Source organism: Microcaecilia unicolor, chromosome 1, assembly GCF_901765095.1.
Source record: "Microcaecilia unicolor chromosome 1, aMicUni1.1, whole genome shotgun sequence".
NCBI lineage: Eukaryota > Metazoa > Chordata > Amphibia > Gymnophiona > Siphonopidae > Microcaecilia > Microcaecilia unicolor.
In genome coordinates this window covers 37201835-37225343 of record NC_044031.1, presented here as the reverse complement: position 1 = coordinate 37225343, position 23509 = coordinate 37201835, and the positions used below count along the sequence as shown (strand labels likewise).

Genomic DNA, 23509 nt, shown 5'->3' with positions numbered 1-23509 from the left:
GTATAAGTCATTGGTGAGGCCCCACCTGGAGTATTGTGTTCAGTTTTGGAGGCCATACCTTGCTGAGGATGTAAAAAGAATTGAAGCGGTGCAAAGAAAAGCTACGAGAATGGTATGGTATTTGCGTTACAAGACGTATGAGACTTGCTGACCTGAACATGTATACCCTGGAGGAAAGGAGAAACAGGGGTGATATGATACAGACGTTCAAATATTTGAAAGGTATTAATCCGCAAACGAACCTTTTCCGTAGATGGGAAGGCAGTAGAACTAGAGGACATGATATGAGATTGAAGGGAGGCAGACTCAAGAAAAATGTCAGGAAGTATTTTTTCACGGGGAGAGTGGTAGATACTTGGAATGCCCTCCCGCGGGAGGTGGTGGAGATGAAAACGGTAGCGGAATTCAAGCATGCTTGGGATAAACATAAAGGAATCCTGTTCAGAAGGAATGGATCCTCAGAAGCTTAGCCGAGATTGGGAAGTGGGGCTGGTGTTTGGGAGGCGGGGCTAGTGCTGGGCAAGACTTCTACGGTCTGTGCCCTGAAATGGCAGATAAAATCAAGGTAAGGTATACACAAGAAGTAGCACTTATGAGTTTATCTTGTTGGGTAGACTAGATGGACCGTGCAGGTCTTTTTCTGCTGTCATCTACTATGTTACTATGTTACAGTGGATCTACTACGTGTGGAGGATCCCTAAAGGGAATCAGGGAGGGATGGAACATGATACTCCTTTAGTGGAAAGAATGAGTCTCTCCCTCTGAGAAGGATCTGCTAGCCCTGGCCTTCCCATATTAGGCAAATTCCTTTACGGAGTACTGACCTCTGTATTTTTTTCCCTGAACAGCTGACTGGAAGCCTGGTGTTATAAAGATGGAATATATTGAATTTAAATGGAAATAAATAAAATTAACCTCTCCTTTCCTCGGGCACATGGAATCACATCTTCACGTCATCTGTTTTGTAGAAGTTTACATTTTAGATACACAAATTAGTTTGAGGCATGTTTCAGGGACAAGTGGTTTTATAAGTCTAAATAAATATTTTGTTTCATGCAGATCTTTTTTGTGTAAACAGAACTAAATGGACTATAAGCCCCTAATGCAGTCCATTGGTTTTCTTATATTTTGTTCTTGTGATGACTTGTACTGTGCCAAAACTGAAAACTTAACTCTTCTGTCTGGTTGATAATAAAAGGTTGTTTTGTGGCTGTACATGAGGAATTGTGATGTTGAATAAATAAGTGTATATTTGTGTCCCCAGTCATGCATCCAAAGTTTATACAATTCTGTCAAGAAAGCCAGTTAATTTTTTAACTTATTAGTGGAACACAACCACAGAGGCTTGGTATGGTTGCATTTTCAATATGGTAATACTAGAACCCAACTAAGAAACAGGTTATTTTGAGTTAGTCTTCACTGAACCAAACTTGCTTTCCTTGTGACATCACCATCCAGCTGGATAGGCAGTGTCTTAAAAGGTAGAGGATAAAGGTTTTTTTTTTACATTTATTTCACATATTATCCCAAACTCGAATTCGTAACACCCAATGGGCTAAACAATAGAATCGAATGGAGCGCTTTTCTGTAATGATCCTTTCCCTTTAAGAATGATTTCCCTCCCCATAGTAGGGTGGGGCAATTCGCGAGTTTAAATATCAGCAGCCATTTTGGCTTTTTCAGTCCTTGCTAAAAAATCGTCAAGGAAGCACTACTTAAGGTAAGCCACTTCTCTAAATGGAATCCTTAATACTGTTACTTCCACCCAAGGTCTCTCAATGGTTACAGCTAAATATATCTTTTTAGAGCTCGGAGAAAGGCAGAGGCTATCGCTCCTAAAGAAGCACCAAGCGAAACAGAAGCTAACTGTAGAGCGTCCCCGACCTATGCAACTAAGATATATTGATATAACAGTAAAGTCTGTATGGGAGGTTTTTGAGACAAATGAAGAGCTAATCCATATATCCTTTAAATACAAGGAGGTTCCTTGAACATAGGATAATTTGGTATCAACCGGGTGAAGGTAGCTGGTTGAGCTTCTGAAGTATTTCCCTCCATTAAAACCAATACAATTTTGATTGAGAGAGTAGATTGCTGGACTATTGATATAACATGTTATTTAGCAATCATCCATCAAGTATTTGAATTACATAGAGGCATATTTTCAAAGCACTTAGCCTTCCAAAGTTCCATAGGTTCTATGGAACTTTGGAAGGCTAAGTGCTTTGAAAATATGCCTGATATTATCCCAAGCAAACTCAGGTTCATTGTGGCTTACATTTAAAATACAGTGAGACAGAATAATAGAATTCAGTTATATCATGGGAGCAAGTACATGGATATGTCTGAAACATTTGATAAAGTTGAGATTAGTATATTATAAACCCAACTGGGCATTTAAGTCTGTCCTTTAATGATACCGAACCCAACTGGGCATTTAAGTCTGTCCTTTAATGATACCGCATGTTCAGAAATTATAGCCATAAGTATAGACAGTTATTCAGATATTATCATAAGCACACACCAGAACAGACATCCATACACACATTGCAAAAGCAAACAACAACTTAGAGTACATCCAGAATTTAATGCTTATTTTCTCATTTCCATCTTCCAAAATTGTAGACAGCAGATGTACCGATCAGCAGGACCCAAAGCAGTCCAAAACAAGTAAAGTCAGAAACAACACAGTTTATACCTAACTAGCTGTTAAGCCCATAAAAACGGGCGAGATTTTCCAGCTACCCTCCTCGCCGCCGCTTCCTCCCCCTCCGTGCCAGGCCCCCTGCACTGACCTGACAGCGCCTCTCACCTCCGTGTGAAAGCGCTGCAGGCAGCAGCAGATCGCCCTGCTGCTGCCTGCAGCGCTTCCACACAGAGGTGAGAGGCGCTGTCAGGCCAGTGCAGGGGGCCCGATACGGAGGAGGGCAGGAGCGGCGGCGGGGATGGGGGGGGAGGGTGGAGGTTGGTGCGCACATTGGTGATCTGCAAGGGCCTGGGGAACTGAGGACTGAGTTCGATTCCCGGCACAGGCAACTCCTTGTGACTCTGGGCAAGTCACTTAACCCTCCATTGCCCCATGTAAGCCGCATTGAGACCTGCCATGAGTGGGAAAGCGCGGGGTACAAATGTAACATAAATAAATAAAATAAAACAGACATCATGTTATGAGAAGGTGGTTCTTTACTAAGTGAAAACATCTCTGCATGAATGCAGGGAATCCCTATAACCAGCCCCTCCAAAAGACACAATGATTTAAATATAGAACCAATTAGTACTCTATTGAAACCAATACTTCCTCTGTGTACATCCGTATGCTACACAAGCCATGTTTAAAAATATAAGTAGATCAAATAAAAATACTACCAACAATTAAAAAAAAAACCACGACAACGTGGATAGAGCAGCTCCTAGATTTGCTTGCTTTGTTTTGGTTAAATGAGGATAACGGCTGCGTGGAGGAGAGGGAAAGGGAGACTTACCTAATGCTTCAACCTTTTGATGTCAACTTCCTTGTTCACAGCTGCTGCCTCTCCAACTTGACTGCAGCAATGCGCAGGGCCATAGCCCTGTATGCGCCACTGGTGCCTCTGCCGGTTTCCTCCCTCCGTTCCTTCCCAAACAGGAAGTTACATTTGGGGGGGGGGTGGAGGAGGGAAATCAGCAGAGACGGCAGTGGTGTGTATAGAACTATATGGCCTGGTGCACGGCTTCATTTTGTTGCAGCCAAGTTGGGGAGGTAGCGTCGCAAGTCAATCAGGGAAGGGAAGGGAAGGGAAAAGATTGTGGTTCCTCCAGGCTGCCGCGGAGAAAAATTAGTAGCAGGAGGCGCCTTTGGTGCATTGGTGCCATTTTCTCTGAAAATCAGTTTGGGGGAGCGACTGCCACTGGGCACTTTATGAAATAACACAAAACCCTGCAAAAAGAAACTCAAAACCTATACAGAAAACGTAACACACCATAACAGCCCTAAAACCTATGAAAGACAGTGCTATAAATATTACACTGGGCCCTAGATGTAGATGTACATGTAGATATGGTGAATGGAAACTGGTACCAGCCTGGAGTTGAGACTACTACTACTACTTATCATTTCTATAGCGCTACTGGACGTACGCAGTGCTTCACACTTGAACATGGAGAGACAGTCCCTGCTTGATAGTGCTTACACTCTAGAGTTGAGAGACTAGAGACCAGGGTTCACACAAAGTTATAAGCAAATGCAGGTCCTGGTACTATATGAAGAAGCAGAGATGCCACAGTCAGCTTGGACTGGAGGTAGGGCTGGGCAGTGAGGAGGTGTGTAGTAGTCAGCAGGAGAGTGGGGAGGAGGGGCTGGGGTCAGGCAAGAGTCAGCAGTGCCCCTTTTCTCTTGTGCATTTGGAAGAGGAAAAGCCAGTTCCTGTCACAGCCTTGCAGAGCTGAGACAGAGGAGACTGAAAGGATGGGGAACGCTTCCAGCTTTGGCAGTAACCTCCGAGGCAAGCCCTTCACACTTAACTTTTGCTCCAAGTACAGGAGTCCAGAGAAAGAAGAGAGCATCCAGCCAGAGAGAGAGAGGGCAAGGTAAGTGGCATCTTCCCCAGCCCTGCATGTGTCTCGCACATTTTTAGGTCTTCCTCAGGAGTCTTTCTGTGTCTTATATGACCTTGTAACACACTTCAGTGTCCTCCTAGTTGAGGGTGCAGGCTCCTGAACTTTCCTTTGTATCCATCTGAATAGGTCCTGGTGAGCACTGCTGTACGCCAACCTCTGCCAAAAAAATTGCCCTTCACCTGAAATCATTTGTTCAGCTCTGGCTACCAGAGTTCTCAATCTAAGTGAATACCGTGGCTGCGTTTCGTTGTATGATGCCTGCTCAAGTTGGAAGTTAGGCGTCCTTCAATAGAGATGAGGACTTTTAACTAAAAGGCAAAGGCAAGCAGCCAAAGACATTATTGCTACTAAGACATGGAGCTGAAAACGTAAAAAAAAAAAAAATCACACAGCATTTTGGATATTAGTATTTTTCCACTGCCTGGGGTGATGTAGGCGGTGAAGGGTTGTGTGCAGTCAGTCAGTGACAGATATGGTCTTTGGCAAATGTTTCTACTGCGACTTAGAAAAGATGCCCTTCTATACAATCCATGCCAATGACGGCATATTCTGTCACCTGTGATTTGGCACAACTTAGGTTTCAACATCACAAATGGGAAGCTGGGAATTCATGAATGAGACGTCTTGGAAGCAGCAGACAGCATTTAATCTGGAATTTTAGCCCTGCATGGCTGCTCTCTTCTTTAACCACTTGTGCCACCCTGGCTTAACTTTCTCCCTCAGGCTGAGAATTCCCCTGCCACAGTGACCCATCAGGAGCATGGGTGATAGGGACGCCTTGTCTAGCCATGTGAAGGCCACTGCTTGTTTAAGAGTTAGTAATGACCACAAAGCAACACACGTCAACTCAACAGAGTGAATATTTATGAATATCAGAGAGCTTTTTCACCTATTACGTGCGGAAGTGTGATGATATACGTGTTCCCAGTGTCAATCGGCATAGGTTACGTTACTCACACTTGCTTATAAACAGAACAATAAAACAAAACAACATCTAAAGTAATGTACCAATGAAAGGGGGACATCGGCATTCAAAGTTTTAAAAATAAGAGTCAACATTTTTAAACTGTCTGTGCCATTTAATTGGCAGCCAATGTATTTTCTGTAATACAGGGGAGATATGATCAAATCTTGAAGTTCTAGACACAATTTGGGTTGCCGCATTCTGTGCTAATTGTAATGAATTTAGCAAATTAGTTGGTATATACCCCAAAACAGAGTTGCAATAATCAAATAGGCACAAGTGTATGTGGAACTGATCTTAAATTGCCTTCTGGGTATCAAATCTTAATACTTTAAATTTAAAGAAAATCTTTTTCATCGAAGCTCAAGATGAGATTTAAACAAAAGTGTTGAATCTAAGAAATCAAATTTTGGGGTCGACTAGAATGACCGAGTCTCCCACCTTAAATTCTGAAGGGAAATCCACTCTGGTTGGCCTGCCTGCAAGGGGTTCTGATAAATATTTACTGCTTTAGCTGTCCATACTGTATACTTGGGTTATACTGTATGCACTGCATGGGTTTCTGATGCAGATCAGCTGTCTCTGCTATAGCCATACTTTACATGTTATGCTATACTGCTTGTAGGAGAATGAGAGGATTGCGGTTCAGCTGTCTATGCTGTATTCCTGCTCTCTAGGTATTGGTGTGATGCTACCATGGGGCTCTGAAGATCTGATCTTTAGTTGTTCTTTCTGTATTCATGGACAGGGCTTGGAGGAAAATCTGCTCTTACCTGTCAATGCTATATTCATGGTTCGGATGTATATGTTATCAATAGAATCAAACAAAATAAAACATGGAAAAGAAAATAAGATGATACCTTTTTTATTGGACATAACTTAATACATTTCTTGATTAGCTTTCGAAGGTCGCCCTTCTTCCTCAGATCGGAAATAAGGGCGACCTTCGAAAGCTAATCAAGAAATGTATTAAGTTATGTCCAATAAAAAAGGTATCATCTTATTTTCTTTTCCATGTTTTATTTTGTTTGATTTCTAATTGATAACCTTAAGAGTGGACTAACACGGCTACCACACTCCTCTACTTAGGATGTATATGTGAAACCTCTCTGGGGGTTTCTGATGAAGAGATGCTCTTCAGTTGTCCATGCTGTATTCCTGTTTTGCATACAGCAGTATGACACTTGCATGGATCTGTTCAGGTTTCTGGTATATTCATAAAATCAGTGCAGTGACTGCATGGGGGTCTGATGGAGATTCATCCTTCAGCTGACCTTGCTTTATTAATATTTGTTGTATCAACATGACACCAACATTGGGCTACGATGATCCACTTGCTGTATTCGTGCTTTACATGTATGGGTGCTGCAGGTGCTGATGACGATCTGCTCTTCAGCTGTCCGTGCTGTATTCCTGCTTTATGTCCGTGCTGCCAGCATGGGGCTTTGACAAGGCTCAGCAAACGATGCTCCTACTTAGTATCTGTAATGCTAAGCAGGCAAAGCTCTTCAAGGGAGTAATTTTATAACAGACCACTTATTGTGAAGCGCTGCGTACGACTGGTAGTGCTATAGAAATGATTCGTAGTAGTAGTAGTAGTAGGCGCCAATTTTATCCTATTTTTTAAAGACACAGTGCCTATAGGGGCTCATTTTCAAAGCACTTAGACTTTCAAACTTCCATATGTTACTATCGTGTCTTTATAAAATAGTAGTGCAAATCCTGCAGAAGTCACAACTAGAATGTGGGGTATATTATTATTTTTTTTTTTATTTGTGGCATTTATACCCCGCTCTTTCGCGCTCAATAGCAGGTTCAGTGCGGCTTACAAAGTATGGTACAAAGTATCACAGAGATAACATAGTTATTTAGAGTAGGTCAATAGGAAGAGATGTGGGGGAAAGGATTGGGGTATGGGTAGTGCTAGTGGTATGGTTTAGGTTCGAGAATTAAGTTGGGTCGTTTGGGTAGGCTTGTTTGAAGAGGTAAATTTTCAGCAGCATTTGGAAGGGTAGGTGTTCATTGGTTGTTCAGATATGTCGAGGTATGGTGTTCCAAAGTTGGCTGCCTATAACGGAGAAGTTGGATGCGTAGTAGGTTTTGTATTTGAGGCCTTTGCAATTGGGAAGATTGAGATATGTTCGAGAAGATTTGGTCCCGCTTCTGGCTGGAAGATCGATCAAGTTGGTCATGTAGCTTGGAGATTCGCCATGGAGGATCTTGTGGATCATTGTGTGGGCTTTGAAGTATATTCGTTCCTTGATAGGGAGCCAGTGAAGTTTTTCACGAAGTGGTGTTGCACTTTCAAATCGTGATTTGGCAAAGATGAGTCTGGCTGCTGTGTTTTGGGCGGTTTGGAGTTTTTTCATGATTTGGGCTTTGCAACCAATGAAGATGCTGTTGCAATAGTCGGCATGGGTGAGTACTGTGGATTGTACTAGATTGCGGAAAGTTTTCTGTGGGAAGAATGGTTTTACTCTCTTCAGTACTCACATCATGTTGAACATCTTCTTTGTCGTGGCTTTGGCGTGAGTTTCTAAAGTTAGGTGGTTGTCTAATGTCACTCCAAGGATCTTTAGATTGTCAGATATTGGGATTGTAACGTCAGGGGTGCTCAGGGTGGTTTGGAGCAGAGTAGAGTGTTGTGAAGAAAGGATTAGGCATTGAGTTTTTTCTTTGTTCATTTTCATCTTGAAAGCGTTGGCCAGGATGCTAGGATGTTCATGGCAGTGATTATTTTCTCCGAGATTTCTGTGAGGTTGGATTGGAAAGGGATGCATATTGTTATGTCATCAGCGTATATGAAGGGGTTTAGGCCAGATTTGGATAGGGATTTGGCCAGAGGAATCATCATAAAGTTGAAGAGGATCGGGGATAGAGGTGAGCCTTGGGGGACTCCGCATTTTGATGACCACGCAGGCGATATTGAAGAGGTTGATTTGACCTGATAAGATCTAGTGGTGCTAACTTTTTATCCACTTAATGATGTTTCCGCCGATTCCTAGTTTGTTCAGTAATTTTGTGAGAATATCGTGGTCTACCATGTCAAATGCGCTGGATAGGTCGAATTGCAGAAGAAGTATTTTGTTGCCAATTGAAATTTCATGTTTGAACTTGGATATCAGGGTGAGTAATACTGTTTCTGTATGTGCAGGTCGAAAACCCGACTGTGATTCATGTAGTATGGAGAATTTTTGTATGAATTCGTTAAGTTGGGAGGTCACTCTATTTTCCATCAGTTTAATTAGAAGTGGAATGGAGACCACAGGTCGATAGTTGATGATGTCATTCGCTGGTTTCTTGGGGTTTTTCAGTATTGGTGTGAGTAGAATATTGCCATATTCAGAGGGGAAGGAGCCATGTTGAAGTAGGAAATTTAAGTGGGTGGTGAGTTCCGTGATGAATCATTCTGGGGCATTTTTCATAAGATAATTGGGGCATGGGTCCAGGTGACAGTGAGACTTGGAGAGTTTGGATAGTGTTGAGGAGATTTCCTTAGTGCTGAGGGGGGTGAAATTTGTCCAATATCGATCTGCTGAGATCTCTTCAAAGTCGGGGTCCAGTTCATCAAGGAAAGTGTCAATATTGGTTTTGTCGTGAGGAATTGTGTTGCACAGATTAGTGATTTTATTGTTGAAGTATTTGGCCATCTGGTCTGCAGATGGACATTTTGATGGTGAAGTTGTTACTGGATTCGTGTTAGGAAGATTCTTTATGATTTTGTATTGTTTTTTTATATCTGTTCCGGTGACTGTGATTTGTTTTGTGTAGTATGTTCTTTTGGCTCGTTTGATGTCATTCTTTTATTTCTTTTGTGTTTGTTTCCACGCATGCAGGGTGAGATCATCTTTTGATTTGCTCCAAGTTTTTTCTAGTTTCCTGGTTTGTTTCTTTAGTTTTTTTAATTCCTCGTTGAACCATGAAGAGGGTTTTTTCTTTGTGTATAGGGTTTTGGAGTGTAGCAATTTCATCTAGAATGAGTTTGCATCTATGGTCTACCCCACTCAGTGTGTGGCACCTAATTTCAGATCTTGAGCCAGGCTCTAATCTTATTGCAGTGTTCTTTATGCTGGAATTTCATCTAAATTACAATAGAAGCTGAAATTAGTTCAAAATGCTCTAACAAAGTTGATTTATAGGCTAAAAAAAAATTAGTGACGCTGCTTTTTCGTAACTATGGACTTTTGAACAGCCTTTAAGATAAGTCATTTGGTGGTCAAAATAGTTCATGAATTTTCTCCATCCTATATATTTTCAATTAATTTTAGAAACGCTTTCAGTTTGAACTGATTTATAAGTAATTTATCATAAGGGTCGGGAAGAGCTGGAAACAATTGCGATTCACTAGTTCTAGCTAGTATTCACTCTGAAATCGAAAATGGATATAGCAGAATAGAAATAGACAGAATTAGAATTAGTTCATGTTTTATAATCTACTCACTCACTTCAGAACTCGGCCCATGATCTGGCCAAACTCCCCCCAGAATGAGATGTGTGAGAAGTTTATAAATTTACCTGCTGCCCTTCAAAGGTTTAACTACTCTGTAACGCCTCAAAATGAACTAAATCTTGGAACAAGAAGTAGGAGATAAAAATAATTGCTATTTGCCTTTATTACAGCATGTATTACGAATGATTTTCCTGATGTTAGCCTTTTAATGTTTCTTTGGCACTTCTGTACAGTAGCTGTTCTCAAACATTTGTATTTTAGTGAAGGAAGGATTGTGTATATGCAACACCCACAGGAAGTCCACTGCGAACCAGCCCTCATTAATCACACACGCAATGAATTAGAACATGTAAAATAACAAAGTGGTGTTTATCAGGTCCTTTTACGAAAGGGTAGTGAAATCCAGGCATGGGGTGGGAGTAATTCTATAAATGCTGGTCAAAAATGGGCCCCTTTTGTTGCCTCGGTTGGATTATTGGAACTTGCAATATATTTATTTTATTTAGATTTGCTCACACCTTTTTCAGTAGTAGCTCAAGGTGAGTTACATTCAGGTACGCTGGATATTTCTCTGTCCCAGGAGGGCTCACAGTCTAAGTTTGTACCTGAGGCAATGGAGGGTTAAGTGACTTGCCCAAGATCACAAGGAGCAGCAGTGGGATTTGAAGCGGTCACCTCTGGATTGCAAGACCGGTGCTCTAACCACTAGGCCACTCCTCCACTTGTTATTCTTTAGGGTTCTACATGGAATGTTGCTACTCTTTGAGATTCTGCATGGAATCTTGTCACTCTTTAGGATTCCAGAATCGTTGCTGATCTGCAAGCGCAGGCTTCTGGTTCTGTGAGTCTGACGTCCTGCACGTACGTGCAGGACGTCAGACTCACAGAAACAGAAGCCTGCGCAGCCACGTTGCCAGGTACACTGGATATTTCTCTGTCCCAGGAGGGCTCACAATCTAAGTTTGTACCTGAGGCAATGGAGGGTTAAGTGACTTGTCCAAGATAACAAGGAGCAGCAGTGGGATTTGAACTGGCCACCTCTGGATGTCAAAGACTGGTACTCTAAGCACTAGGCCACTCCACTGTTTTTACAGTGTTAAAGTAAACCCCCTTTCCATGCTTGAATGGGGCAAAGGAGCACATAGGTTATGGGGCCATCATTACCCCCCCCCCCCCCCATGGGGCTCCCTTGGGCTTTCTTCAAGCAGGGGAGACAACTTGCTTTAAGGTCCGTAGGGCTTGGGACATTCCTTTGGGATCAAGGAGCAGAGCATGACTACTCCAATAGATGTTGTTCCAAAGTTAAAATATTTTATTGAGATATTGTTTATATACAATTTTCTATACTACCTAATTTGGAAACCAAGTCAAGGTGGTATACAGTTTAAAAACTGATAAGGAGAAGAGAAGAACTTTTCCACCAACATTCAAATTTGTGATCCAACAGACTTTCCTGGCTCAATTTCCCATCAAAAGCTCCTGCCTTCCTGTGAAAACCACCCACCTCAAACCCCAACCAATTAGGTTTGAAAAACCACTATATAAAGACAAACTGAAGCTCTCACAGCGCACCCTGAAGAAAGCCACAGCACAACGGCTGACACATTGATTCCACTTATTTGAATGGGGCAAGGTCCAGACAACCTCTACAATCATGAAACTGTCAGCATGACATAGACCTAACCTGAAAGTTAGCCTGACTGAAGCTTCAGGGCCTACCCACATAGTTAGCCAAAGGCCTCTGAGAGACATTACAGATTTGATCTAGAGAGCTGCATGGGTACAGACATTTCACATACCTGCTAAGATACATTCCATCCCCACTATTAATCTCCTCCATCCCCACCTGTACCCATAGGAGTCAACACTGTTATTTACTTGCTTTCAGTCCTCTGTTTCTACCCTGGCATTCACTACTCAACCATGAGTGTTCCAAGCCTCAGTCTGCTATTCCAGTTGCCTCTCTGGGCATTTTAAGCCTCATTCTGGCGTTCCCACTGCCTCTCTCCATACGTTCCACCCTCATTCTAGTGCTCCAGTTTCCTCTCTCATTGCATTCCAAGCCTCATTCTGGAGTCACCACAGCTTTTGACTACACTCCCGCTTGAATCACATGGCAACTACTTCCATACCCATGGGAATCCCATGGGTTCCCTCAATCCCTGTTCCCATGCTGCTCTCTGGTCCGATCCCTACCATGTAAAATATTAAACTTTGTTTTGTTTGTATGTTTCTGTATACTTGTATAATGTGGGAAATTTCCAAAAATTATTTACCCAGGTAAAAGAGCTGTTTGAACATTACCTATCTTCCCCGATGGTTCTTTGAGTTTGTGTGGCTTTCAGTAAGTGTTGGTTTGCTTTGTCTGCTGCTGCACCTTACGGTCCCCCAGAAGCTGCTGCCCTTGGCAGCTGCCTAGTCTTGCTTAATAGTAAAGCCAGCCCTGAGGGAACACTCCATGAAGTTACATATGATACTTTTAAAACGAGTAATGGAAAATAGTTTTTCAGTCAACGAATAGTTAAGGTCTGGAATTTGTTGCCAGAGGATTTGGTAACAGCATTTAGTGTATCTGGGTTGAAAAAAAGTTTGGACAAGTTCCTGGAGGAAAAGTCCATAATCTACTATTAATGCAGAAATGGGAATTGGCAGCATGGAATCTTGCTACTCTTTGGGCAGTAAAAAGTTCCTTCTTCAGCGCTGACTCTGCTTATGCAGATAAGTAGTCGCTATTTTCATATTTTTATTGGGGTGCCCAAGATTTTGGTAGCATTTCAATTCTACATTTTGTTGCAATTTGAAAGTTTGTTGAGATTTTGCATTTTTATTCTTAAGCACATGGTCACATATGATATTTAAATAAAGTACGATTGTTAAAAAGACCTTGGGTCCGGCTTGGCAAATGTTTGCTATCATGCAGTAGGCTCAAGGGTCTGGAATAGCTGAGTGCTATAGGAGACCTAATAGCCTGGCCACTGTTCTATATCTGATGCTGCCGGTCCATTTGTCTATATAGTTTTCACATCACAATATCTTTTGTTCCCTTTGATATATTGACTCTTTGGGTTTCTGCCAGGTACTTGTGACCTGGATTGGCCACTGTTGGAAACAGGATACTGGGCTAGATGGACCTTCGGGTCTGAACCAGTTTGGCTATTCTAATGTTATGAGTCCTGGGAGCAGAAAAGAGCAGAGCTTCAGTATTTATGGCTTGCAGGCGTCAAAAAGGAGTGGTGAGCACAGTAGCCTTCAATGCTGTTACCCAAGGGACCCAACCGCTTCCTCCTGCTTCCCATCCAGCCGCTGCAGTGAGTATGCATCAGATTTGCATGAAATGCCCTCAGTGAATGTAGCGTTGGGTGGGCAGAAGCAGCCATCGAGTATGGAAAGCCCTTTAGGGGTGGCAGGATGATTGAAATACAAGCATGAGCAGGCCGCAAAGGAAAAACCCAGTTGAGGAGGAAGAGGGGAGAGTGAACAAGCTGAAATGTGTGTATTCTAATCATTGCACAAGGGTATGTTTTGCATGAGTGTGTGGAGGGGGAGGGGGAGGGGAGGGAGGAGAAGAGTGACTGTGGTTCCTGAGTGAGGGAGCAGCTGAGGTGGTGGGGGGAGTGGGGGAGTGTGCATATGGGAGGGACTTGTGTGTGTATATGTGTATTACAGATGTGCACAGTACAAATTTTCAGTTCAGTTTGTGTTTAGCTCAATTGGCCTTTTGGTTTGTTTTTGGATTCCAAATTATTTGTTAATTTTGGGTCTATTAATGTCAATGGAGGAAGCAATTTTGCAGTCTAAAAGTGGGGCTTTCCATCTATTTTCAATGAAACATGCTTAAAATCTGCTGTCAGGCAACAGATCTCTGTGGATATCCTCTGTTCTCAAGTTTAAAGTGGCCATTAAGTCTTGGCTCTTCACCCAAGCATTTTCCTCCTTCATTTCCAGGTCGAGTTTAAACATCTGGCCTGCTTATTCTATGTAGTCCACGCCTTTCATTTATCTATCTTTGTCATCTCTGGTTTTGCAACAGGTTGTTTCATTGCTGTGCCAATTTTCGGACTTCTCCGCTCTTCATACCCTTATTCATGTTTTCGTTATTTCTCACACTGATTATTGCAACATAATCTATTGTGGAATTTTCTCCTATGTCCTCTGTCCATGTTTGTAAGGAATGTATATTGTGACATCGTCTGCATAGGTGAAAGGGTTTAGGCCTTGGTTGGATAAGGACTTGGCTAGTGGGGTCATCATTAGGTTGAAGAGGATCGGTGATAATGGTGATCCTTGGGGTACTCCGCAGTCTGCTTTCCACTGTGATGATATGTTTGAATTTGATTTCACTTGATATGTTCTAGTGGTTAGGAAACCCTTGATCCAACTAAGTATATTTCCACCAATCCCGAAGTAATCTAGTAGTCTTAGTAGTATATTATGGTTTACCATGTTGAATGCAATAGACATGTCGAATTGGAGGAGAAGTATGCTTTTGCCTGTTGCTATTTCCTGCTTGAATTTGGCTATGTCAGGTTCTCAGGTTCAGAGCCCGCGGGGCTGGGCTCTGGAGCAAACGTGAGCCCTTGGGCTGCTGACGAGGAGCGACAGCAGCAGGCAAAACCCACCAACCAACACTGGGTAAGCACACCGGCAGGGACTGCAGGCACTGCCCAGTGAACCGGAACACATGGACTGGAATTCCCCGGACTGGGGAACACAGGACTGGAACACTGGACTGCAATCCCCCAGACTGGAACACACACCGGACCGGAACACACTGGACTGGAGCACACCCGACTGGAACACACACCGGACCGGAACACACTGGACTGGAGCATACTGGACTGGTCCCCCGGACTGGAGGACACAAGACTGGAACACGGGACTGGAGCACACTGGACTGGTCCACACAGCTTCACCTGCACTTAGCTACTAAGCCCCCCAAGAGTTGAGCTCATGGGTTCGAGTAGCCGGCAGGACTTACTGGACGACACAGGGACCAGGACTAGAACAAGCTGTAACTGAAGTGCACCTAACTCCTAAATTGACCAAAAGTGTTCCTAAGCCCAGCACCAATAGAAAAGCTCCTAAGCCCTCCACTAACAGCAGTGCTCCTGACAGAAACTAACAGGGGTGCAGGGAAACCACAAGGGAAAAGGAAGGGAAGACAAATGCCAGACCTAACACTGGTACTTCCTAAGCACCAAGCTGCAGCAGCTAAACATGGGTTCTCACCCTGGTGCTTCCTAAGCACCCAGCTACAGCAGGTAACCACAGGTCATGAGGAAAAGCGGGGCAAGCACAAGGAAACAAGCAGGAAAGCCAAATACCCCAACAACAAAAGGTGCTTCCTAAACACTTACTCACAAGGGAGCTCCCAGCACCAAACTCCAGCACTGCACTAACAGCAGTGCGTGCTACACACCGTAACAAAAGGGAAAAACAGGGAAGTCAAACACACAAGTCTCAAGTGCACACTGACTGCACTAAACTAAACTGGACCTAAAGCAAGTAGCCAGAAGCAAACGTTGCGAAGGCCCTGAAGGAAAGAACCCACTTCCTTATCAAGGCCCTCCCTGATGATGTCACACTCCCTAGACCCAGGCAACAGCATAGTAACCCAGAGCACACTGAAAACCATAGAGGCCCCACCCACACCAATGCAACACCGTGAAACACTTGAAGCCAGTACACCCAAAGAGAGTTAGAGCAACTCAGACTACCCACACAGGTGCAGTATAGTGAAACAATTAGAGCCCTGCTGCTGGAAGCTGCCAGCACAGAGAGACAGAGCCAGCTCAGAAAGGACAGACAAAGAAACAGAAGCCAGCTAAGAAGCTGACCCCCAGGAAAGAGGTAAGTTTGAGAGGGGTTCAGACCCCAATCATAACAGGCTAGAAGAGTGATTAGTACTGTTTCAGTGCTATGGAGGGGACGAAATCCTGATTGTGATTCATGTAGTATTGAGAATTTGAATATATAATCAGCAAGTTGTTTGGTTACCATGCTTTCCATCAGTTTGACTACTAGTGGGATAGATGCTACTGGGTGGTAGTTAGTGATTTCGTTTGTTTTTTTCTTGGTATCTTTTGGTATTGGGGTGAGTAGGATGTTGCCATTGTCTTTAGGGAAGAGACCATGCTGAAGCATGTAGTTTGTGTGGGATGTGAGGTCTGCTATGAAGCGGTCAGGGGCGGATTTTATTAGGTAGCTAGGAACAGGTATCCAGATTACAGTGACTGTTGGAGAACCTACTAATCGCCTGGGTCACTGTTTCGACGGTGAGGAGAGCGAAGTTAGACCAGGTTCGGCCAGCTGGGCATTCTCCAAAGGTTGGATCCAAACCATTGATGAAGTTTTTGATATCGGTATTGTCCTGAGGTAGTGTGTTGCGTAAGTTTGCAATTTTTTCATTGAAGTATTTAGCAAGGTTATCTGCAGATGGGATGTCTGTATTGGTTGTAGTGACCAGGGTGGTGTCTAGTAGTTTGTTCATGAGTTGGTATAGTTTCTTCGCGTCTTTGTAATCTGGCTCTATTTTGGTTTTATAGTATGACCTTTTGGCCTGTCTTATTGCGTATTTGTATTTTCTTTGTATTTGTTTCCATGCATTGTGTGTGTATTCATCCTTTGTTTTTTTTCCATGCTCGTTCGAGTTTCCTGGATTGTGATTTTAGTTTTTTCAGTTCATCATTGAACCATGGTATCGAGTTATGCCTACGTGAGGTTCTTGTACGTAAGGGTGCAATTTTGTCTAGTATGCTTCTGCATCTTTATTCCCATTCTATGAGGTAGTATATGGAGTCCGTTTGTGCTGTCCATTCATTGTTGTATATCTGTTGCCAGAATGTTTTCAAGTCAACTTGACCTCTTGTGCTGTAGGTTGTGTATTCTTGTATGCGGTATAAACCCTTCTTCCGCCATTTTAGGGATAGGTTTAGTTTGTAGTGATCGGACCATGGTGTTTCTGTTCAATTAATATCTGTTATTATTAGGTTCTGATCTGTTGATAGTCTGTGTGAGATGAGGTCGAGTGTGTGCCCTTTGACGTGGGTTGCTTGCATATGTGGCTGAGATCCCATAGGTGGAGGAATTCCTTGAATTCTCGTGCGTTGATAGAGTTTGGGTCTTCTAGGTGAAGGTTAATGTCTCCTAATGCTAGTATATTGGAGTTGGTTACACAAGTGTTTGAGATGAAGTCCATGAAGTTTGTCTGGCTTTCGTTCCAATTACCTGGTGGTCTATAAAAGAAGACACAGTTCAGGTGATCACGCAGGGTTTTGTTATGGATTTTGATTGAGGCAATTTCAAGTTGGGGCGTTATGGACTCAGCAGTGGTTTCGGTGGTAAAGTGGGATTGATAGATTAGTGCTATACCTCCACCTCTCTTTTCCTTTCTAGTCCAGTGTATGATTTTGTATCCTGGAGGGCATAGGTCTAGGATTATAGGGTCCTTTTGATCGTGGATCCAGGTTTCATTGATGAAAAGAAGGTCAAGGTTTTATGACAAGATCCAGTCTGTTACTATTGTTGTTTTGTTTACTACGGATCTGGCGTTGATGTAACCCACTGGAATTTTATGGTATGGATCTTCTCTATTTGGAGTTATGTGGATTTTTGTTAGTTGTCGCTTCTTTGTTAGTGTGAGTTTGTTAGGACCTTTCTTTCCCTTCTGTTGTGGTTGGCCGCATGTTGGTGTTCTTCCTTTGTTTAGGTTGTTGCCAATGAGGCAAGAAAGTTGGGTGCAATGTTCTCATTAGTATATCCATGTAAATGATTGATCAAATTTGGAGGGCTGAAGTATGTGTTTTTCACCCTGGAGCAGTTGAGGACTTTTCTAAATATGAAGAAAATCTGAGTGTCTTTCTGTTATGACATAAATATTAATAAAGGATCTGTTTCAGCGCTATGTCTTTCATGATCTGTTAATTCAGATCTAAGAGATTTACTTTTTTATTTTCTCCCATTATTGTTATCCACTTCCCCCCTCCCCCTTAAATATTGTGGTCTAAAGAATTGTGAATTTTTTTAATTGTAGTTACACTTTCTCCCTCTTATACGTTGCCTTTCTGTATTGCTTGAGCAAGAGTAATCTTGTATTATGTGAAATATGGAAAATAATAAATGAAAAAAAGATCAAAAACAATTCAATGCAGTATTAATAGAAATGTAAATAAAACTTGGCCATGAAATTTTGTTGAACTAGCTGGAGACTGTAGGAACATATCCTGAAACCTCAGCTATCACCAACTTTCTGTAAAGCACAAATGGCCATTCTTTTACAATTCAGGAAGCAATTAAAAAATTACAGCTGCCTAATGAAGACAGAGCAATATTTGAGCCATCAGAAGGATCCTGAGTATATAAATAACTGCACTGTCGCCTTCTCTTCCGCTGCAGCTCTGCTGTCGAGTGCCCCAGCCAAGTCCAGAAGTACATGCGGCTGAAGAACTGGCAGTCGGGCACGCTGTGCTACGACACGCTGAATGCCCAATCGGAGCAGGCAAGTGTACTCTCCGTCCTTCCCTTAACACTTTTCTTCATGGCTTGGTAAGCCCACATGAGTCTGTCCGCAGGGCCGCCGAGAGGGAGGGCAAGAGGGGCAAAATTCCCCGGGCCCGGGCCTTCAAGGGGGGCCAGCACTGGGTTGTCTCTCTCCTGCTCCTGATGGGACCCGAGTGATTATGTCCTGACAGGAGCAAGAGAGAGAAAACACCGACACCGGGCCCCCCTTGGAGGCTGGGGAGGACCCGGATCTTCCTACAGCCTGTTCTCCTGCCCATTGCTGATCAACCGCTTTTCCTCTCAGTTGCGCATGCTCGATTTTGAAACCGAGCATACCCTGAAAGGAAAAGCAGCCACAGGGGCAGGCAGTCACCACTGGAAGAAGACGTCTTCTGCTGGCGGGGCCTCGGGATCCCCGCCAGCCAAGGTATTTTAATCCTGTTGCGGCAGCAATCGGGTGGGGGGGGGGGTGGCAGTGATCGTGGGGAGCAGCAGCGGACGACGATTGGGGGGCAGCGGCCCGCCCCAGGCCCGGCGGCCATGCCCCGGGCCTGGTTCAATCTTTTGGCAGCACTGTCTGTCCATGAGCTTCCAGCTGGGTTAAAGGACTTCAGGTGTTCTGTTGTGCCCAGTAGGGCCGCTGAGGGAGTGGACAGTCCCGGCCTCCAAGGGACCTGACACTGGCAAGCTTGTTCCAGGTCTGTCTCTTTCCTGCTCCTGTGTGCCGGCCAGAACCCAGATGACTGCATTAATGCAATAACCCAGGTGACCCAGGAAATTCCATTAATGCAATCACCCAAGTCCTGGCACACAGGAGCAGTCAGACACAGAAGGTAAGGGAGTTGGGGGGGGGGGGGGAGTCTTGCCCTGGGAAAAAGTCCCTGGGCAGATGTGGATGGAAACTATGCACTTTTCAATATTTTATTATATTTACTGGAGTTACATATTCAGCCGGCAGCGGTCAATGATTTCTTAGCTGCTGCCGACTTTGTGCCTGGGTTTTCAATGGGGGGATCATGTCCAAGCACTAGCATTGAATTTCCATATATGTGCGGCCGGCCAGCACTTATCTGGTTAAGGCCAATGTTCAGTCTTTAACCGGATAAGTGAAACTGGACAAAGGCAGGACTGGTTTATGTGATCTGATTTGTCTGGTTAACGTGTCCAGCCACCCCTGGCCTGCCCACGGAAGGGAGCAGGGGAGGACCAATTAAATTCCAATGAGCTGCAGAGGTGAATAAACATCTATAAAAGTGGTATTTATTAATGGATCAAAACCCAATTATGATAAAAAAAACATTTCTAAAACCAATAAAATATAAAAATAGATTGCCTGATTCAACTACATACACAAAAAGGTTTCTACTACACATAAAAATGTTGCCAGACTTGACACAGATCTGTGTTTCGGCAATAAATACCTGCCTCAGGAGTTACAAGATCTTACCAAGACTGTGTCTGACTTGTATATAGGCAAATATTGTCAATGAATCAACGTGTTGAGCAAAGAGGCAGAACAATCTGCAATCACTTGGGGCCCCTTTTATTAAGCCACGTAAGCGTCTGCGCGTGCCCAATACGCGCTAAAATGAACTTACCACCCGACTACCGTGTGGTTCTTGCGGTAAATTTCATTTTTGGCACGCGGCCGCTACGCACGTCTGAAAAATATTTGTTACTTTCTAGCGAACGTGGCATCTGACGCACGTAGGTCATTACCGCACAAGTTCTTTACCGCTAGGTCTATGGCTGGCGGTAAGGTCAGCGACCCAAAATGGACGTGCAGCAATTTTGATTTTGCCGCACGTCCAAAAAAAAGAGGGCTTTTTTACAGGCGTACTGAAAAAACAATTCTGTACGCACCCAAAACCCACGCATACACTGCTACAGGCCACTTTTTACCGCGGCTTAGTAAAAGGACCCCTTGGTGGCAGATTATTCTGCCTTTTTGCTCAACATGTGTTGATTCATTGATAATATTATATACAAGTCAGACACGGTTAGATCTTGTGACTCTTGACGCAGGCGTTTATCGCTGAAACAGAGTCTGGCAACATTTTTATGTGTATTGCAAACCTTTTTTCTGTATGTATTTGAATCAGCAATGCTAAAAATCAAATACCAGCTTGAATACTGAACAGATTATCTCAAGTCTCTCTAAACTTATAAATGTTTTTAAATAAAGGAGATCTCAAAGCTTCCTAGTAAGCCAATTCAATAATGAATGCCAGCACCCACAACAGGTGCAGCTCAACTGTATATGGAGCGAGATACTGTCATCGGTCTCAATGATCTATGAAGAGGGGAAAAAAACGAACCAACGCAAAAAACTCTTATACAGAGAAAAATAGAAGGAACCTACCTAAATCCTAAGCTCTTCAACCAAGCCTTTAATGGAAGAAGTAACTAACTTGTTAGTCTCACTCACACATACAAGGATTGATTCGGGCTGCACATACTGAAGCAGGACATGTTTATCCACTCCTAGCTAAGCTGAGATAATATTTAACCATCTCTCAGACCTCACGTGCAACTTTCTTCAAATCAATCACCTTACTTTCTAATTCTTCCTACTTTCCTACTCATCTATACTGTATGTTACAACTTTGCCTTACCCTTCACTACCAATTATAATGTTCTAGTACATATTGTGTTGTCATTGCAAGTAGTATACCAAGCCATACTTTGTATTGTTGTTTGAATATTTTTACTGCTCTAATTGCCTATTGCTCATGTTTGATTTATTCTTATTGTACACCGCCTTGAGTGAATTCCTTCAAAAAGGCGGTAAATAAATAAATCAACCGTATCCAAGTCAGTGGATTTTTAGCCATCAGAAAGCATCTGTATACATTTGGCGGCATAAAAAAGACATTCCAAGGTCAGTAGATACGGTTGGAAAATAGATATGTGCCCCCCCCCCCCCCAAAAAAAAAAAAAATATTCACCCGATGATGGTCAGTGCCTTGGGCTGATTTATGCCTGACTATTCATTGCTAATCCCTGTCTGGGTACCGGCTCTGAATACTGTGGCACTTGCTGGCTCCCAGAAGTTTTCCAGGTACTGGTCATATTCAGTATCAGGTACCCAGATAGCTACCGGGCAAGTTGAGATGGCTATTTATGCGGTTCTACTTGCCCACATAATTTTTGGGACACCAGCATTGAATAATGGCTGGTGCCTGGATACCTTTGGGGACAGTGAATGATACATACCTGTAGCAGGTGTTCTCCGAGGACAGCAGGCTGATTGTTCTAACGACTGGGTGACGTCCGCGGCAGCCCCCACCAACCGGAAGAAGCTTCGCGGGCGGTCCGCACGCAGGGCACGCCCACCGCGCATGCGCGGCTGTCTTCCCGCCCGTGCGTGACCGTTCCCGCCAGTTGAATGACAAGCAAAAATGATGAAAACGCAACTCCAAAGGGGAGGAGGGAGGGTAGGTAAAAACAATCAGCCTGCTGACCTCGGAGAACACCTGCTACAGGTATGTATCATTCACTTTCTCCGAGGACAAGCAGGCTGCTTGTTCTCACGACTGGGGTATCCCTAGCTCTCAGGCTCACTCAAAACAAGAACCCAGGTCAATTGAACCTCGCAACGGCGAGGATACAACAGAAAATTGACCTACGAAGAACAACTAACTGAGAGTGCAGCCTGACCAGAATAAAAGCGGGTCCTGGAGGGTGGAGTTGGATTTACACCCCAAACAGATTCTGCAGCACCGACTGCCCGAACCGACTGTCGCGTCGGGTATCCTGCTGGAGGCAGTAATGTGATGTGAATGTGTGGACAGATGACCACGTCGCAGCCTTGCAAATCTCTTCAATAGTGGCTGACTTCAAGTGGGCCACTGACGCTGCCATGGCTCTAACACTATGAGCCGTGACATGACCCTCAAGAGCCAGCCCAGCCTGGGCGTAAGTGAAGGAAATGCAATCTGCTAGCCAATTGGAGATGGTGCGTTTCCCGACAGCGACCCCTAGCCTGTTAGGGTCGAAAGAAACAAACAATTGGGCAGACTGTCTGTGGGGCTGTGTCCGCTCCAAGTAGAAGGCCAATGCTCTCTTGCAGTCCAATGTGTGCAACTGACGTTCAGCAGGGCGGGTATGAGGCCTGGGGAAGAATGTTGGCAAGACAATTGACTGGTTAAGATGGAACTCCGACACCACCTTCGGCAGGAACTTTGGGTGGGTGCGGAGCACTACTCTGTTGTGATGAAACTTGGTATATGGAGCATGAGCTACCAAGGCTTGAAGCTCACTGACCCTACGAGCTGAAGTAACTGCCACCAAGAAAATGACCTTCCAGGTCAAGTACTTCAGATGGCAGGTATTCAGTGGCTCAAAAGGAGGTTTCATCAGCTGGGTGAGGACGACGTTGAGATCCCATGACACTGTAGGAGGCTTGATAGGGGGCTTTGACAAAAGCAAGCCTCTTATGAATCGAACGACTAAAGGCTCTCCAGAGATGGCTTTACCTTCCACACGATAATGGTAAGCACTAATCGCACTGAGGTGATTCCTTACTGAGTTGGTCTTGAGGCCAGACTCTGATAAGTGCAGAAGGTATTCAAGCAGGTTCTGTGCAGGGCAAGAACGAGGTTCTAGGGCCTTGCTCTCACACCAAACGACAAACCTCCTCCACTTGAAAAAGTAACTCTCTTTAGTGGAATCCTTCCTAGAGGCAAGCAAGACACGGGAGACACCCTCAGACAGACCCAACGCAGTGAAGTCTACGCCCTCAACATCCAGGCCGTGAGAGCCAGGGACTGAAGGTTGGGGTGCAGCAACGCTCCGTCGTTCTGCGAAATGAGAATCGGAAAACACTTCAATCTCCACGGTTCTTCGGAGGACAACTCCAGAAGAAGAGGGAACCAGATCTGACGGGGCCAAAAGGGCGCTATCAGAATCATGGTGCCATGGTCTTGCTTGAGCTTCAGTAAGGTCTTCCCCACCAAAGGTATGGGATGATACGCATACAGGAGGCCGGTCCCCCAATG

General features: G+C 44.0%; 1 protein-coding gene across 1 annotated transcript in view; it reads left to right on the top strand.

Annotated features, from left to right (window-relative positions):
- The first annotated feature begins 4414 nt into the window (after window positions 1-4414).
- Window positions 4415-23509, top strand: part of NOS3 (nitric oxide synthase 3) — a 235114-nt gene continuing 216019 nt past the window's right edge. Inside the window, 2 exon segments of the mRNA XM_030195595.1 lie at window positions 4415-4566; window positions 18405-18507. Coding sequence (XP_030051455.1) covers window positions 4445-4566; window positions 18405-18507 — 225 coding nt within the window. The 5' untranslated portion in view covers window positions 4415-4444.